The 18,322-nt window shown below is 49.6% G+C and overlaps 1 protein-coding gene across 5 annotated transcripts in view; it reads left to right on the top strand.

The window, feature by feature from the left end:
* Positions 1 to 18,322, top strand: part of RXRG (retinoid X receptor gamma) — a 37,604-nt gene that overhangs the window by 3,811 nt on the left and 15,471 nt on the right. Inside the window, exon 1 of one of the 5 annotated variants that reach the window (XM_017729645.1) lies at positions 7,208 to 7,244. The exons of 2 other annotated variants lie outside the window; for them this stretch is intronic. In XM_017729645.1, the coding sequence (XP_017585134.1) occupies positions 7,223 to 7,244 (22 nt within the window). In that variant the 5' untranslated portion in view covers positions 7,208 to 7,222. Of the gene's footprint in view, positions 1 to 7,207; positions 7,245 to 12,169; positions 12,567 to 15,610; positions 15,921 to 18,322 lie in introns of those variants that run through there. 2 more of the 5 variants (XM_008630167.2, XM_017729646.1) reach the window with 2 other exon arrangements.

Here is an 18,322-nt window from a genome sequence, read left to right as displayed (position 1 = left end):
TGATGAAGCCAAGCGGACAGGGAGGCCCTGTGGGAACTGCCCCGTGCTTGTTTAAATAACCCTTTTCATCTCCCTGCTTTCCTTACGTACAGCTCGCTGCTCCCTGGCTTGGACGCGGCCTCTTGAGGACAGTTCGTGCCCAGCCTGTCGGGGCCCGGGCTGCCATGTCCCTGCCCTCCCCATTGTCCATTCATTCCCTCCTCCCTGTTCCCCTGTTTAGCCCTAATTGCTTCAGAATATCGCGTCTGTTTGCCCTCTTCTTTTGTAGCTTTGTTATTTTAGTTGCAATGGGTAATCCAGCAAACTGTTAAAGGCATACACGAGGCGAGGAGGGGACAGCAGGGCGCCTGGGGCAGGTTTTCAGGCCAGGATATGGGGTTGCATTTGGGGGATGGCAGCTTGCAGGCAGGCTGGGCCTGACACATGATCTCGGGTGGGTTTTCTTAGGGACATGTGACCACAGAAGCCAAGAGTGATCCTGGAGCCTGTGAATACTTCCCCCTCCTAATGCTCTGGGTGGTGAAACAGGGCATTGAGTCCTGCTGAGGGAGGAGGGGGTGCATTTTCAGACCTGTTCCCTGGCAAATCACCAACTGGGCAGCACAGACCCCTCCACAGCTGCACCAGCACATTGAGCATTTGAGATGCTAAGTGGCTTGTCCCAGCCTGGTTAGACTTAACTCCACATCACACACGTCTGAGCGCTGCTGACCCACGGGGAGAGGGAGCTGGGAGAGCTCAGCCCCGTGTCTGTGCTGGGAACTGCTCCCTGCCCCTGACAGGAATCTCGTGCAGAGCCCCAGCCCGTGGGGAGGGCTGATGTGCTGGCCGGGGAGCCATCCGTCACCAGCCGCACGCACAGGGCTGCACGTGCCCCGGGGGTGGCTGTGCCTGCTCAGCAGGGGATGGGGCAGGTGGCCGGGGAGCCTTTCACTGGGATGCCAGGGAGTGGTCACATCACATCTCGCGTCAAGCATCCTCCCTGCCTTCCTCTCCAGGCTGAAAAAGCGATGCTGGGGTTTGAACCTGGGTCTGTGAATTTATTTGTGTGTGTTTATCTGTGTGCAGGCTGGGACTTGGACTTGGGGTAGGTCAGAGCTGTGTGGGCCAGGTGAGAGCTTGTCCTGGATGTAAAAAGCAGTCAGACAGAGCCAAGTCAAAGGTCAATCCATCTTGAAAATGATGGATGCTTCCAGGGAAGATAAGAGCAGAGTGTGTTTGAGTGTCCTTCCTCCAGCAGGTACCTACCAGCAGCCTCTGCCCTGAACTGCTCAGCATCTTCCATCACTGATAACCCTGTGGGTCCAGGACTGGCTGCCCCAAATCTGTGATGATATCTGCACAGATATCCCTGTAGAGCACATCTGGCCCTTGCCTGGCTGTTCTCTGGCAGCCCTGACCCCACTCACTGCCACATACACATGGTGACAGATGTAAATGGCCTTTTTCTTACTGCTGACTTGTTGCAAAGGCCAGGAATGTGGCTGCTCCGAGGGAGTGGCTGTGTAAGGTGCTCATCAGAGACACAAGCAAGGCTCTTCTCCAAGGAGGATTACAGATGATGGGGGAGGTTCTGGGAGATTCTTTCCTGGAGGTGATGGGAATGCACAGAAAGGTGCAAATTCCTAGAGGATTGGGAGAGGTGGAGAACACTGACTGAGATTCTGCTTTTGGGTCTCCTTGCTTGGTGTTCTGGGAGCCAGGCCACACAGATAGCTTGGTTTCCATCCAGGAAAAGGTGCCAGGGCTGCTCTTGGGTATTCCAAATGGGATTGTTTTGTTTGTCAGAGAGGTGTGTCTGTTGGAGGCCCTTGATTCTTTTAGCTCTTCCATTTCAACCAACCACAGGTTCATCAATACTCCTCTTCCCTTGCTGCTGGGTCATCCTAGGTGGGAGATTATGTGTGCCAAAACACAGCATGTAAACATGTTTCCTCGGTCTGCTCTGCTTGTGGGATCTTGAGGTAGCCCATGTCTTGGGGGAGCAGCCTTTCTGGAAATCTTCCCACCAGGCACAGATGCCCAGGCGGAATCAGGGAAATAGTTGGGACACTGAGGGATGTATCTTGCACAGTTTATGGCATGCTTGAAGTGTTGGGTCCTTGCTGCCCTGGATTTTAGGTGCCAGGGCTGCAAGATTTAGTAGATAGGTGTGATTTAAAAGCCTCAATAATTAAATGAGTCATGGAGACTGATTTGTGAGGATATGGCTTGGCTCTCAAATGTCCAGAGTTCCCAGTGGGAACATCCCTTGGCCTGTGCTGACTCCCAAACTGTGCTTGGGAACTATCTGATGGGAAGTGCCAGTCTGCAACGACCAGGACAGACCCTGGGACTGTGCCCCAGGACTGGCGAATTTATCAACCTTTGGGGGTGTGCTGCTGGTCTGGAAAACTTAAGGCCTGAAAAGGGACTGGGCTCCAGATTTTTCAGCTGGGATATGTCTGGCTAGCAGAGGAGACAGCTCTGTGGAGAAGCTGATCTTCAGGGCTTGCTTTAATAAGCTGACTTAAGTCAGTGCACATCAGTGCAGTGCCAGTACTTGAGTATGCCCACATCATCCCAGGTCATTTCTCTGCTTCTGCTGTGTAGAGGCTACTCCTTCTGCTCAGAGGCTCAAAAGGACAGGGCCAAAGTGTGTGGCTGGTGCTCTTCTTTCTCCCTCTTTCTCTACTGTGAAGGAGTTGAGGGGCAAAGAGCAGATATTTGACAGCAAATGTCATTCCACATCCCTGCAAATTCTTCACGTGCTTGCTCCTTGCTGCTGGGCTGTCTCATGTGGTGTGGTCTGTCCCTGTCTTGATTCAGGGCTGTTCCTTTCCTTAGGGCATAGGGAATTCTGTCATGCTCCCATGGCTTTAAATACCAGTGGATTTTCCATTTGGTGGAGGGGAACATGTGGCTTTTGAGAGGAGACTATGAAAGCAATGGAGGGCATTGATGAGGAAAGGGATGCTCACTGTAGCTGGCTCCTTACCCACCTGTTGGCTGCACAGGGAGGAGAAGGGATTTAAACATCTTCTGCAGGGAAACACTGGGAGGAACCCATCTTGTGGGAGAACATTTTGGCTGAGTTTCATGTTGTGTTTATCTCCCTTCAGCTGCCACTGGAAGGTGAGTCCCAGGGGAGGGACAGCTGCTAGGACAGATGAGAGGTTGTGTGTCTGTGTGGGCAAGGCACAGAGGTGGCTTGGTCCTCTGCATGTCAAACAGACTGGGCTGGCGGAATGTTAACTGAAATTGGTTGTGTCTATAAAGAGATGATCTCAAAATGAACCTGTTGCTCTTCTGTGAAGTGGAAATGTCTGCATGGCTTAGGGGACAGACACAAACTACCAAGAGTGGAGTGGTTTGAGCCACCAGAGGAGGCAGAGACAGTGAGGGCTAAGGTGAGGTCTTTATATCCCCCTTCTCCTTTTTTTACTGCCAGTTAATGAAGGAATTCTTTGGGCATTTCTTACCTTAAATACATTTTATGCCTCATGTCCTTGGGCAACAAGACTTGGGTTGTGCTTCATTTCTTCCAGTTGCCATGCCTGGGCTGTGTCTCTGGATCCAGTGTTTGTGGAGAGGCTGCACAGGCATATCTGCACCAGAGCATGGACAGGGGTGTATCTCTTGGCAAAGATGGGGTCTGGTTTACTGGTTATGGGGGTGCGGTGTGGGTTTTTTTTCCCCCTGATGACTCAGAAGCATCATAGGTGTCAGCTGGGGGCTTGCATGTGCAGGGTTGCTGGATGAGGGTATTTGGAGCAATGGAAACTTGTTCCAAGGCTTGCTTGAAATTCCTGAGTGGAGTTCAGGAGACCCTTCCCCAGGAATACTGTGTCCTTACAGAAACAAGAGATTTTTGTGCATGAGAGGAGAAAGCAAAGCCTTGAGAAACCTGCCTCTCTCCCTCCTTCTTGAGGACACACTTGTGTTTTACTGGTATTTGATTTCCTTCCTTACTCTCAGGGGACCCAATGGACAGGAAGAAATCTACTGTAAAAGGGGTTAGTGTGCCAATGGCACTTGCAGAAGTGAAGTGGAGGTGGGATCCAGGTGAACTGTCTGGTTCTGAGGAGCTCCAAGCATCCTGTGAGAGGGGCAGCATCCCACTGTGGCTTATAGAAAATGCCTCACTGACTGGAGCAAGGACTAAACTCCAAAGACAGCTAGCTGAGAAGTGCTGACTGCAGCTGTGCCTTGGTGATTTGGTGGATGTGACTTTTGGGCCTTTGGTCCAGATCAGAAGCTCTGTGGCCATGTGACTCATCATGCTAATCTGGCATAAATGCCCTCTCCTTCCTCAGATCTTTTCTAATTATTGTAGTGGGCCAATTTGATAGGACAGGCTCTATCCTGGATCAGATATGCTGGCTGCCAGGGAGCAGACTCTATTGGAGACACGAAAGGAGAGACAGGAGTGATTCAGAGAAAGCTGGAGCCCTCACTGTGGCATTTATGCGACAGTGTGCAGTCAGATGCTCACACCTGATCCAGGCAGTGCTCAGTGCAGAAACCCAGTGTGAACAAGCTTAAAGCTGTGGCCTTTCTGCCTTGGAGAAAACACGGATTAGAAATCCAAAAGTACATGCTGAGCTCCCCTCTCCCATGGCAGGACACAGAGGGGCCTGGAATTAGATGTCTTATGATAGATATCAACCTTCTGGGCTTTTGGGGCCTGGCTGCTGTGGCTGGGACCTTGGGGACCCATGGCTGTGCCCTCAGCCATGAAGGTACTGGTGGCTACCCCTTGATGTGAAGCTGTTCCTCTTGGATGCCTCCAGCTCTCCTCCCCTGAGAAAGGAGATACTCCAAGCAGAAATAACCCCTGTTACCTTGAACTCCAGGATAGCCACGTTTGCCTGTCTGGTATAAATAGACCATCTGAGGCAGCCAGATGTGATGGAGATTGACAGGTTGTCTCTGGAGTTTTGCACTTGCTGAAGCAGTAGGAAATGTAAAAGCATGAATGTGGGGATGCACAGCATGAGAGCAGCAAGCAAAACCCCCCAGCTGCACAGAAGGCCATGGCACCTGCTGGGGGGATGCAGGTGGGGGCCCTTTGTGGTCCTGTGCAGGCCACTGCTGTGACAAGACCTTCCCCAGCCTGTGCTGAGCTCCGGTGGCCATGCAAGGTCCAGCAGCTGCCTTGTGTGTCACCCAGCTCAGGCTCTTGCCAAGAAGGGGAAGAGTCTGCTCACAGACATCCAGGTTTCCCAGCAAAAAGAGAATGAAGAATAGAGCAGGATCAAGGGGGAAAAAAAAGAGGTTGAAAGCTTTCCAGAAGTTCTGTAGAGATAGGTACAGGGACCAAGTTTCACTTAGGTAGTTTGTTTCTAGGTAGTCAGAGAAGCCTCTAAATCAGCATTTTCTTGTGACTGAAGGTTGCCTTTTAAATTTTTTTAAAGTCCTTGTCCCTACAAGCAATAACGTAGGGTTGACCTGGACAAGGAACATCTTCTGTTGAAATGTTTTTCTGAAAAATGGTTGCTGTGGGAAAACTGGAAAATTGCATGGGCCGTGTCTTTCAAGATTTCTCTGAGAACATTTTTTTTTTCCCCCAGGAGATGAGAAAATCCTGGTCAGGGTGTAGTTTTCTTTGAAGGAAGATAACCTAGCTGTTTTCAGGCATTTTGCAGAAATCCCAGCTCCACATCATGTGAACGGCAGGGTTAGAGATGGGCTTGTGTTTAAACGACAACCTGTATGTTCTCTGGTGCTCTGATTGGAAAGTTTGCTTGCAGAGTGGTATCAAGGAGGTACCAAGTGAACCTTTCTTCACCTGTCCTTTGAATATCCCTTGCTGAACACCAAATGACTTGTCAAGGTGAGCTTAAGAGTTGAGTGTTCTCTTCCCAACAAAATCTCTTCTGGACACAAGGCCCTTTTGTCAGAGACCTGCTTTTGGATCTGAGTGACTTCAGCACTTGCACATAGAAATCCTCATTTCATTCAGTGCTCATCCAGCCTGGAATCCTGGTTTTACAGCACAGTTTGCTGTCTTGTACCATGGACAAGAGAAATAAGGTGCTCAGCTTGAAGTGTGAGGGATGGGTGACTCTCTCAGTTGAAATACTGGGGTTCCTTTCTTGTCTCCCTGATCTGTATTCCAGAAAAGGTAAAAAGGTAGAGTGACCTGTCTGAAAGCAGGCAGGGAGCCATGAACTCCCAAACTCTGAGCTTCCACTCTTGACCCACCCATTGCTTCTGGATACAATGCATGCCCAAATCTCTTTGTGGTGCCGCACAAGTCTCCTTCATTACAGGCTTGCTTATTCCCTTGCAAGCCCAACACAAACCAATCCACACTTTTGACAAAGGAATATTTTCCAGAGGATCCAAATGCTACTTTTTTGGATCCACCTTCCCAGGAACACTTTGCTGCATGCTTTTCCATGACGCTACTGCTGCTGACCTTTCTGCTCTGGCAAGGGGGAGGCTCTGGGAAGCACATAGGCAGTGATTCTTCACTGTTACAAAGGCCGGGATTGTTGGCAGCTTGACGCCCCAGAAAGTGTCTAATTGACTTGACTCTCTCTAGCTGGGCTCCGAATGGATTTTCTGCCTCAGGATATCTTGGCGTTATAGTGGACCTGTTGTTTTTGCTGCCCTCATGATATTCAAAAGTGCATTGTTGGAGCAGAAAGCGTGAGTCAGAGCGGATGTGCGGAGGGAGCTGCCTGTCACCCCATGAGCCACTGCCAGCGCACAGGAGCGAGACAGGGTCACCTGCCAGCCGCACTCAAGGGCTTAAAACTCTCTTGGAGCATCCCGGAGTGTGAGCTTGGCTTGATGGGTACAGCTGACAGGCATAAATCTGCCCTTTGCATCTCAGGGAACATTAGCATGAAAATATCTCTGCTAGTTTAGCAATGTTTGTCCACTCCAGTGCATCTCCAGGGTGGGCTTGGTCCAGGTGCCTTCTGAGCTGGGCAGAGGCCTTGTCAGGTATCTCTGTCACCTTGCACAAATGCCTGTGAGTGCTTTACTGTCATCTGTGTCAATATATGTAAGTGCCACCACTGGTGCCTGTCTGAGGAGGTAATTCCCTGCAGGATTGGGCAGCTGGGCTCTGCAACCAGCAAAGCTGCTGGAGGTGCTTAGGCAGGCATAAGAGGATTTGGTGACACCACTGATTAGTGTCGAGGGCCTCATTATGGTGCTGGTAATTGAAGGTCTCCCGAGGTTTAAACAGGCTGGGAATTATCTGCCCTCAGAGGCTGCGCTTGGCTGCATGGGATGGTGCTTTCTGCAAGGTAGGCAGTGCCCTCCCTGGAGCAGCCTGGCACTGGGGATGGTGGCCCTGGCCCTGAGACCTTGGGGATGGGACCCACACTGGGGGGCAGCTGTGGGGCTCAGGGAGAGAGAGGGAAGGCCTGGGGAGAAGGAGAGGGCAGGCTGTGTTTCTGCAGGTGTGTTTGTGGTGCTGCTGTTTGAATATGCTGCTGTTGGTAATTGCATTAGCCCGGTGGGGCTCTGGGCCTAATTTCATTAGCTTGGTGTCTGTGGTTATTGCTGGACATGAGAAAGGGCAGGGCTGCATGGAGAAGGGCTGATGCAGCGATTCCCCTCCTCTCCATCTCCAGGGAAACACCTTGCTTTTGGTGACTTTTGCCTGTCCCAGGCCAATGCCAACCAGTGCAACAGATGGATGAGGTTGGCTCAATCCACTTGTTAGCTTGGAGAAATCCAGTTTCAAGTCCCTGCCCTGGCATTGACTTCCTGTTTGGCCCTGAGCAGGTCACCTGGTGTCTGTTTGTCCACCCTCAGAGGCCAGCAGGGAGGAGAACGGGCATTTTTGGCTCCTGGGGCACTCAGCCTGGTAGCCCCTATTGCACCTCATTAGCCATATGAAGGGAGCCCCAGTTCTAACATCAGCACTCCATGGGCAATGGGTTTTCCCTGGGATTCTGTCGCTCTGGAGCAGTGTGGCAGGACGAAATGAACATGCAGCTGTGGGATTATAAAAGCTGCAACCTTTTCATTTGGTCATATCTATGGCATCAGTATCTACATAGACTGCCTCTGCCTTTAAACAAAGATGAGGTGGGGCTTGTGGAATTCTTGAACATATTTGGGGTTTTCCTGGTTCAAGGAAAAGGGACCATATTTAATTTCCAGTTTTCTTGGTTCTGGTGCAGAGTGGGATAAAATTATTCCCCTGTAGACCTTTACACAGTCAGGGTCTGGCTCCAGACACCAGCATCCTGAAAGGAGCAGTACTGGTGGAGGAGTTCTTTGATATGCTATTCCAACACACTGCAGAAATATTCTCTGCAGTACAGTGGCCTTGGAAAGCTAACTGGGAGGCGGGCGAGTGAGCTGGGGATCCCAACACAATGCTAGCATCTTGGATGGCTTGAACAGTTCTGCTTTGTCAAGAGTCCTGCTCTGACTGATGCCCCCAGGTGTGGCTGCTGGATGCCCACTGGCAGCACTGAATCCCATCTGGATGCAGCATGGCAATGGTTTTCCTTCCTAAATTAACAGTGGCAGTCATAATGTCTCCTCCTTTTACACAACAACGACAATGGGCGGGGGAATAAAAAGCGTTTAATACTTTGAAGCTGTGAATTGTGCTATTCTAGAAGAAACTGAGGGGCTGCCTCAGTATGGTCCTGCAATACTACTTAAGAGAGGCTGGGCTGGCTCCTGGAGTCTGTCTGTCACAGACTGATTTGGGTGCAGGGACTGGAACTTCTCCACACTCCAAAATCCATGGTGGTCTCCTAAATTAATTGCCTGCCACTTGATTTGCCTGAGGAAAGGGCCTGGAGGGGTTTCCTTGAAGTTGCTCTGTGTGTGCATGTGTTCTGCAGTGCTAAGCACTCACTAACCCAGATCTGCTAAAAATCAATAAAGTAATCCACTTACTGCTTGGGACTGCCAACCTTTTTAAGGAGCTCAGAGCTGTTTTGTCTTCTTTCCTCTCCCAAAGAAAGAAAAGAGCTGTGAGGAAGGGGGTGCTGACAGAGCTGGTCTAAAATCAGGCTCTTTGCTCTGGGCAGATCAATAAAAATAATTCCCTACTAAAACGTCATTAGCATGGAATTAAAGCTGCTGAGATCCCGTGTGGTGGGTAAGAATTAATGGTACTGCTAAATCTTGGCGTGGTTGGTGCTTAGAACGCAAAGCCGCTTCACTGCTCACACCTCCCCATTCCCAGAGCTGCCAGGGCTGAACTGAGCATGCAGCTGGCTCAGCCCCTGCTCTGTCCCACGGCTGCTTGGCAAGGGCACAAACCCTCTTATTCAGCCTCAGGGCAAGGGACAAGCCAGGCTGGGATGGCAGGGAGGTGTGACTCAAGCAGGTGGAAGCGAAACTGCTGTGCAAGAGTGGATTTGTCTCAAAACAGCATCTCAGTTCTGAGTGCTGGTGGGCACCTGGGGACCAGGGGTACATGGACCCACTGTGTCTCTGCATGGGTGCTGGACAGGCAGGCTTCCCATCATGCCAACACTTTCCCATGACACCAGATCAGAGAAACATCCCTCAGGCAGGTTGTGTGTGGGGCTGCACAAAGTCCTCCTGTGTGGAAGTTTTGGATCTTATTGAGTGTGTGTGTGTGTGTGTGTGTGTGTGTGTGAAAAATCACTTCTTTTGGAAGCAGATTGTTTGCTAGGCTTTTTGATTGAAAATTTTTTCTTTCAGTCTTGTCACAGAGGAAAAAACTTGCCCTGCTGAGAAATCCAATTTTCTATCAGGGGATTGAAACAAGCCACCTTGCAGCCTGCTCCTCAGCAGTGCCCTGGGTTTCTGCCTGCAGGGCATGGAGGTATCCCTGCCTTGTGCCTGGCTTTTGCTTCCTGCCCCTAACAAGAGTCCCCAGCGTGGCTGTTAAAGGACAGCACTGGAGGCAAGGCCAGGGTTATCCTGAAATAGCAAACTTTGCCTACAGGTTAGAAATCCTTGTGGTTGCTGGGATTGATGCCACTTGGATTAGACAGGGTGGAGCATGGGGCAGCCTCCACTGAAACAGGAGCTGTGCCTACAACTCCTGCACCTGGATGTATCTATGAACACTTGCAGGATGGGCCTGATCTGAGGAAGGACATTCACTGGGGATGTCCTTTTTATATGTTGGGGTGGTGGCAGGACAGGACACAAGCTCAGCTGAACAGGGAGAGGGACAGGACATAGCACCACACATTCAGATGGTGCTGTGTTGTGCTCTCATGCTGGTTATCAAACCCTTTAAGTCTCCCTTCCCCAGAGCTCAAAACTTATGACCAGTGAGCAGGATGTGTAAGCATTGGTGCTCAGGTGCCTCTCCTCCTCCAGAAACAGTTCTGCAGTGCCATTAGTGTTTGTGCAATAAAACAAATGAGATGTGAAAGGTGGCCAGATAGAAAATACAAGAGTGATCTCTGCTGTTTGTATTCCCCCTGTGAGACTGCAGTTGCTTGGTGGTTTTTTTGCCTCAGTAGAACCTACTCTGAATACTGATCTCTTGTTTTCTTTTTTTTATAACTGTGAGAAAAAACTGTGTGTATAAACGTGGACCACAGCTAATGGGCTCTACAGAATGCTGATACCGCTGCCTGCAAACCTCCTTGCTCCTGACAGCAGGCAGGTTATCCATTTGTTCTGCTGTGTGGAGATGCACTCCCAAATGTTAGGTTCCCATTTTCAGGTAAACTCTAAGTCCTGGAGCTGATCTGATATACCCGCTGCCCATTAAGAGCTGTGCATCCATGTCATGGTGTCCTCCTGATACTGCACATTACCAAGTCCTCACACATAGATGGAAGGGCAGAAATTGGAGGAAACAAAATTACCTTTTAAAAATAATTTAAAGGTAGTTAATATAAGGGTGAGGAAAGACCTTTTCCCTTGTTTAAACTCTAGCTAGGGATAAATTGATGTGGCAATGTCTGAGAGCAAAGGAAGAAACAGAGCTAACAAGGGTAACCTTTCCTTCTGCACATGCGATAGCTCAGGGCTGACTGCACCTCAGTCAGCATCTGCCTGAGCTGCTGCTGGGCGCTCTGAACAGCTCTGGGCTGGCATATTCCATGCCTTCCCCTTCCAGCATGCTTAGTGCCAAAGGGCAAAATGGGCCCTGGGGTGACCTGGAGGGATCCAAGTGCCAGAAGGCCCTTGTAGGATGCCAAACATCCTAATCTGCTCTTCCCTCTTTTTGTCTTGCTGCTTCCATGCCATGCTCCCCATGGTCCCCATGGTTCACAGTCTCCCTGGGAAGGCAAAGCCCCTTGCTAGCCCTGAGCCCCCTTTCTCTGCCATGTGGCCAATGGGTCTGCAACCCATCTTCTCCTCCAGCATACATGTAAGTGCAGACCTCAGTCTCCGGTCTCTGGCAAAATTCCTCCCTTCTCCATTCCTTTGAGGTGGCTTCATTTGAGGCTTCCCAGATCAGAAACCAGAAACAGTGGGCTGTGATGTTGCCTGTATCCTTGCCTCTGCCCAGAATTGCATGAGTTTGGCTGGGGCCTTGCCAGGCAGGGAACAGAGGCTGTTCCTGATTTGGAGTACCAGTCACTGGAGGAGGCAGTGCTGAGGACTTCGTGGGGCTCTGCCCCAGCCTGGCAACTGGCTGCTTGTTTCCGCTTATTTCTGCACATTTCCTGCAGAAGTTCATTGTCAGGATGGCTGGGCATTAGATTGAAGTTGTGGATGTACATCTGGGGCTGTCTGTAGCCTAATGCACTCTGCTGCCCTGGCTGTGAACTTCACTGACTGTACGCAGCATGGATTGAGCCCCCCCGGGCTCTGTCCTGTGTCCCACCTCTTCTCAATCCATACAGCTTTAGCAACTGGTTAATGACGTGATGTTTTTTGATGTGGTTTGTGTGTCTTTTGTACTCTTTTGGGTAGGGTTGGGGATGAGAGTTGAGCTTCCAGCTCTGCTAGCCCCAGGAAGATCCCGGTCCTCCTCAGCCTTGGCTGCATTTCCTACGGGTGACTGCAGTCCAGCACCACAGGGCCGTGACTTGATGTCGGGAGCACAGCTGAGGCACGATTTGGTGTGGGATGGGAGTGTGGATGTGGAACTCCTCTGGGCGAGGGCTGGTCCTTTGCCTGGCCAGAGAAGCCCTCCACATGGCCGGGGTCGGTGTAACTAATCCACCGCATCGAGTCTTCACTGGTGGAAAAGCAAAGCACCCCCTCCTTCCCCACGATGCTCCTCCCCTAAACAACTTAACCTCTCCCCCTCCTCCCAATTTCTGATCTATCCCGGAGCCGTCGTGCATTGATTGGCGTCTTAGCTGGGCGATTATGCTCGCTGGCCGGTCCGCCGTGAATTCGCAGGGAGCCGAGCCAGCTGAGCACGGGAGCCGGCGCTGAGCGGCGGAGAACAAGGGCATGTCTCAGCCCGGCCGGCAGCTGCTGCCGGCGTGAAGCGAGGATGAGGCCGCGGGAGGAGGCAGCTGCCCTGGCACCCTCCGAGAGCCCCTGCTCCTGCAGAGCCATGTCCCGACCCCGGCGGGCTGCGCTGCGCTCCGGGCAGCTTTGAAGTTAGAGGAGGCAGTTGTGTTTAGAAAGGCAAGCGATGAACTGAAGATTAAACATGTATGGGAATTATCCTCACTTCATTAAGTTTCCTGCAGGCTTTGGCAGTAAGTATTTTACTTGCGTTTGCAATCTGTGCCTTCTGGGTTAGGTGGAGGAACTGATCCCGCAGTAGGACTCGGGGGCTGTAACCTACAGTGCCCGTGTGCTTGTGAGTGAAGCTTTCCTGTGGTTTTATGTGCTGTGAACTTCTGCACAGCCAAACCAGGCTGCCTGAAATTTTGCAGGCTTGAGTCAAACCACTGCACTCTGCTTTGAAGTTTAGTATATCATTTGGGAGATGCATCTATGTGTCTGTGTGAGGTGGCTTGAATCTCTTCATTGAAAGAACAGGATCAAACCAAGTAAGCATCTTCCCAATTTAATTTTTCTTAAGTTGTTTGGGAAAAAATTACTTTTCAAACATAAAACACCCCCCGAGAAAATTTTAAGAGGGCTATTTCCTTGCCTTGTGGCTGTCTCCTGCCCTTGTGACACAGACACCACCATAATCGTGTGAAGTTGTGTCAGATTAGCCAAGTGAGGCTGCCCAGGGAGACGGCGGAGGGCTGGGGCTGTGATACCCCTGTGCACACCACCGTGAGCAAGCCGTGGCTGCAGAAACCACAGCTGCTCTAGGGAAACGGACTTTGCAATTACTCGCTCATTATTTTTATCTGAAGTTATTCCTCTTGCCCGGACATGGGGAATGTGCAAGGGGAATGGGTTGAGGAGCCTATGTAGGTTGGAGAACTTGGCTGCGAGGGGCTGGGAGCACCCACCTATTGACTGCTGACAAAAGTACTGGGGCTGTGCCAGGGAACTTAAAGTGCATGGATGTGCAAAGTCTTAGTATCTATGGAAAACTCCTCAAGTTGTTCCCAGCCCTTCAAGGTGGGTAAATGGCTCTAGGATTCGCTCTGGAAGCCCTCAGGCTGCGTACATCAGCCTGTTATTTCTCTGCTGGAGGAGCAGTTCATGCAGACATCAAACTGCACATGGGATGTTCCCGCTATGTGTATGGGTTTCTTTTCCCCTCCCTCTTGCACCAGATGCTCACCTCTGGTAATTCTCCAACTCCAGAAAAGTCATTGGTATTGCATCAAGTCATCATCGAGTCTCACAAGCGCTCAACTTTCCAAAATACCTTTTTAGGCTGTTTCTGGAGAAAAGAGATGACTCCTTGGGAGAATCTATTGCTCACTGGTGTTTTTAAGGACCAAACAAAGACCAGCTGAACTCTCTCCCATTGCTGTAATAAGAGTGAAACAATGAAAGTGTTATTTGTATTTAATTTATTACTATTACAAATTTGCAATGAACCAAAAGAAAAGTGACATTCAAGCTGATCTTCATAGGAACCAGGCAGAGATCCCTGTAGGGACAACGGTCACAGCACTCAGCAGAGCCTTTGAGTGATTTCTAGGAGAGGAAATTGGTAATAGGAGCAGAGGGATTGCTGTTCCACCAATAAAGGCGAAGGGACTGTTCTCCAACAGTTCAGTATATTGGGAGTTTAACTTTCATTTAAAGTATTAAACTGGTGTTTTAACCTGCTTCTAACTTGGTATTAGAAACAGAGGTGTTTTCTGTATGTGAATGCCTGACAGAGATGCAAAAGCATCGGCCAGCTTTTGTTTGGGATGCTTTGAAACAGCTACTCTGTCCTGTCCTGTGCTCCCTGGATGCAGGTTACCACTCACATTCCACTCAAAGCCAGAGGGCTTCCATGTCCCTGAGGCAGCTTGGTGATGTGGCAGCTCCCCCTCCTTGGGTGGTTGGGTCTGCAGAGGGGTATTTCTGGCTGGTTGAGAAAGCGATAGCTGCCCTAGCCAGACAACTTATGGCTGTGGGAGAAGGGAGTCAGGCTTTGGAGCAGGAGAGATCGTGGTGACCACAGAAGGGAGGGAGCTTCCACTGCCTTGGGTCCTCACCATGAAGCCCATGCAGACAGCCTGCATCTCCATCAGGCCCGCAGTGTGTACGTGGCTTTGCTGCTCCCCCATCTTTTGAAATAGCTGTGAAACTGTTCCTGGATGTGCATCAGGGGGAACATCAGCATGCAAGAGCAGTGTCCACAGTAAGCTGTCAGCTTGTAGCATTCATTGCACTGTGTTGCTGGAGGGCAAAGTTAAGGTGATGTGGCTGCTGCTGTTCAGTGTATCTAGATCTTATTGCATTCAGATTTCCTTTAGCTCTGAAATTCTGGGCTTCATTTGGAGCACAATGGCAAAAAAATACCAAATGTGCACTTGCTGTCTTTTTCTTTGCTTTCAGGTAACTGTTACATCTGCTTTACCTTAATTTTATCTTCATTCAGGTTAGAAATAAGGTACATGTTTACGATGGCGTGTATAACACTCACTTTGATCTTAAACATCTGAATAGCACCACCAAATTTGTCTGAGAAAGTACATACGCAACTTGGTCATAAGCACATGATTGTGAAGAGAAAAGGACAATCGGACTCCAAGGTGTTACAGATGAGTTTGTAGAATAGCAGGGAAAATGTTCAGATGAGTCACCCTTAGACATCTAAAGCAGGAGATGTGTGCTAAGGCTGGGCTATAGGAGCAAAGAAAGGGCTCAAAAATGTGTTTTTATTCTCCAGAAGGATGCATTTCACCCAAAGCCCAGCTCCCAGAACAAGGAAAGATGCTGTGCTGGCTGTCCTCTCTCTTTGAGCACTCTCTGGCACAGTTGGTTGGGGACAAGAACTAACTTGGCTCCTCCACAAAGTCTCTTTTATTAGTACTCATGTAACTTGGCCTGCGGCCACACCACCTCCGGCTGCAATCTTGTCAGCTCTCCCAAGCAAAGTGGGGTTAGGCCAGGTTGTTTGGGGGATAGGGAGAGAAAAACGCAGACTGTGCCTGGAGTGGCTCTGCTGCCTGCCTGGGTGGCTGGCTGGCACCTTTTTCACATGTGATGGTCCCAGGTTTTGTGACCTGCAGGATGCTTTTTTCCCTGGATATCATAGCTTGCTGTGTCCATTCCTATAACTGTGGATGTGAAGATGGAAAAGAGCCCTTGGACCCAGCAAAGGTGTGAGAAAATCCAGTGACTGTGCAACTCCTGCATCTAGGAAAATGCAATTTAAAATTTTTTTTTAATTTTTCTTTTAAAGCAGGAGACACTTGCCTTCAATTGCCTGGGGCAACCACAGATCCTGCAGTCAGTGGGATCCATTCTCCTGGGGACCTGTAGCCTCTCCGTGAATTCAAAGACAGCTGTAGGAATTTGTGCATGTTTTTTCCTGGTGGCTGCTGGCCAAGTGGGAAATCTCATCAATCGATCATGAAAAACCCTTCAGGCCTCAAATTCTACAACTTTTTCTTTTTTTTTTTTTTTTTGAAATGAGGAACTTTATCCAACTCTTATGTGTTACTGTGGTCACCAGGGGGATGTGATACCTTGTTAGGGTAAGTAAATTTGGCTTGCAGTTCATTTTTAATTACTTGATGTGTAGTTGCTAAAGGATGCCGGCTCAGCAGCAAATGCTATTTTGAGGTCTTGGCCTGATTTGACTGAAATTAGACAGTGGGTCAATAGCTTAGTATGTCCAAGGACATTTGGACACAGTACACAGCTTCTTGTGGCCAGGTTTTGGATGGCCCCTGTTTGCAAGGGAGGCAGAGGAGCATTACCAAAGAGGAGAGGGAACAGCTCTTCCCACCACCTGGAGAGCCAAGGGAAACCTTCTGCTGCCCTGTGTAGGTCCCTGTTGGAGAAGCCCCTGCTCACACATGTGCCAGTACACCTCCTGAAAGTTTTGCTCCTTGTTTTTAGTGGTCAGGGAAGGCGGCATTATTTATTGACTTGGAGTTGAGCAGGAGGATAGAAACACAGGGATTACTGGTCCTTAAAAGCAAGGCAAACCCACTAACCTTTCTGTAGGATATTAGCATGGCAATCTGTAGTGTCTGTGGGAATCTGCTTGGACAGTTAAAAATATCACCAGAAAGGGAACAGTTTTGTGGTTTATCTTCTGTGTATTAAACAAAAATGACTTCTGCAGTCATAGAAGCAAAACTTTGCTGGATTCCAGTTACCATGGGTACCCTGCTACATAACTGCAGCCAGTTTCAGGAGTGTTTCTCACAGGTATTTCCCCTTCAAGGTTGTCCCCAAGGACAAGCTGTTTTCCAGGCTGTACCTCCCACGCACATTCATGCTCCTCTCCTGAAATCAGCCCTTCTCTGTCTCTTCCCACTTCTCAGTGCTTTCTGATCTGCAGAGGATGAAGTATCTGCAAAGTCATGTGTCAGGCAAGGGAACTCACACCTTTAAATGTTTGTGCCAGTGAAATGAACCTTTTCTCTGAAGCCTCAGGAGCACAAGTGTGTTTTTCATTATTTGATGACTTCCAGCTTTTGATTCTCTCTGATATTAAAAAGGAAACTGTGAATGTTGAAAGTATCATCATCTGTAGGCTTGCCAGGGATCTTCAAGGATTGCTTTAGACCTTAGTTGATGTCAGACCCCAGTGTTGAACATGGGTATTTCTCTCAAGGCTTTGCTGAGTGTTAGAGCTGAAGGGGCATTAGCCAAAACAAATTTGCAACCTGTGGTGGTTAGACAGTGTGTGTAGTGCTTGGATGTTTCTGGTCTCTGCATTCTCATTCTTCTTTCTACTCAGATGTAAGTGCTGAAACTGATGTTTGCTGCCATTATTTGTGTAAAAATCAAGACAGTTTTATTGGTTGCAGCCTGGATGCTTCTCTTCTTACTGCCTTCACCAAGGTATTTGGGGTCACTTGTGCACTCTTGCAAAAGAGGAGTCTTTGTTTCCATGCTTTCCCCAGCTTTACCTGGGAAGTGCTTGGAGCACAGAGGTGCATCCAAGGTGCCTTTATCGAGCTCACATTGGTTCAGTTTAGCTGTGTTAGCCCAGACCTGGCTGTTTAGCCTTGGTGTGGTGGACCTGGAGCTCTTGTGCTCTGCAGGTGCATCTGTTGGATACCTACACATCTGCTGTGATGTAGATGGTGTTCTTCTACTGATTTATGAGGCTATTCATGCAAGTTTCCTATCCCTGGACTAGGATTTTGCTAAAGTGAAGATGAAGCACAGTTGGAAGTCGAGTATCAAAGCTTCATGTCCTTGCTCAGCTTCAGTAGCCAGTGGGTGAATATAATGCTGTTGTTTATGTCCTCAAGGGCAGTATTTTCAAAATGCAGAGAACTGTTTCTTGGGGTCTTCCTTCATTATTTTTTCTAATGTCAGCAGAGATGTCTAAGCTGGCATTGGATATGATCCTTATTCTGAATGCTGAAGCAACAGGATGGATGCTGTGTCTGCGTGTGTACGCACTTCCAGCTGCTCCCTGCCACAAACAATGCTGTAATTTGCAGAGGCACTTTGAAACAATGAAGCACTCAGATGCAATTTCTTAAGCTTTGCTTCCTTCAAAGAGAAGGCTGGAGTTTGTGTTTCTGTTCAAGGGAGTTGGTGGAGAATTGATGGAGGCACTGGGTTGTCTGGGAACTGCATGTTTGCAGTGGAGATACTGGAAAATCCACATAATCCTCCTGTCCTCTCTTCCCCTGCTCCTCCAGGGGAGAAATAAATGCAATATCGAGCTTCCCTGAACTTGGACGGGAAGCTACCTGTCCACGCATTAATGTGGAGAAGGGAAACGGGGAAGAAAGACAAACAGCCCCACTTGCGGATCAGCAATAACCAATGATGAATGTGGAGTGGGTGGCTCAAAGCAGCAGCAAGCCCTGGTGCTCGATGCAGGTCTCAGCTGGCCTTCCGCAGCCGGCGGGCAGGGCCGTGCAGCCGCAGAGGCCTGGCTCCCGAGCGGGGCTGCCCTGGGCTC

Source organism: Corvus brachyrhynchos, unplaced genomic scaffold, assembly GCF_000691975.1.
Source record: "Corvus brachyrhynchos isolate BGI_N302 unplaced genomic scaffold, ASM69197v1 scaffold101, whole genome shotgun sequence".
Taxonomy (NCBI): domain Eukaryota; kingdom Metazoa; phylum Chordata; class Aves; order Passeriformes; family Corvidae; genus Corvus; species Corvus brachyrhynchos.
Note: the sequence above shows the minus strand (reverse complement) of the source record. Positions and strands in the feature narration are given on the sequence as shown.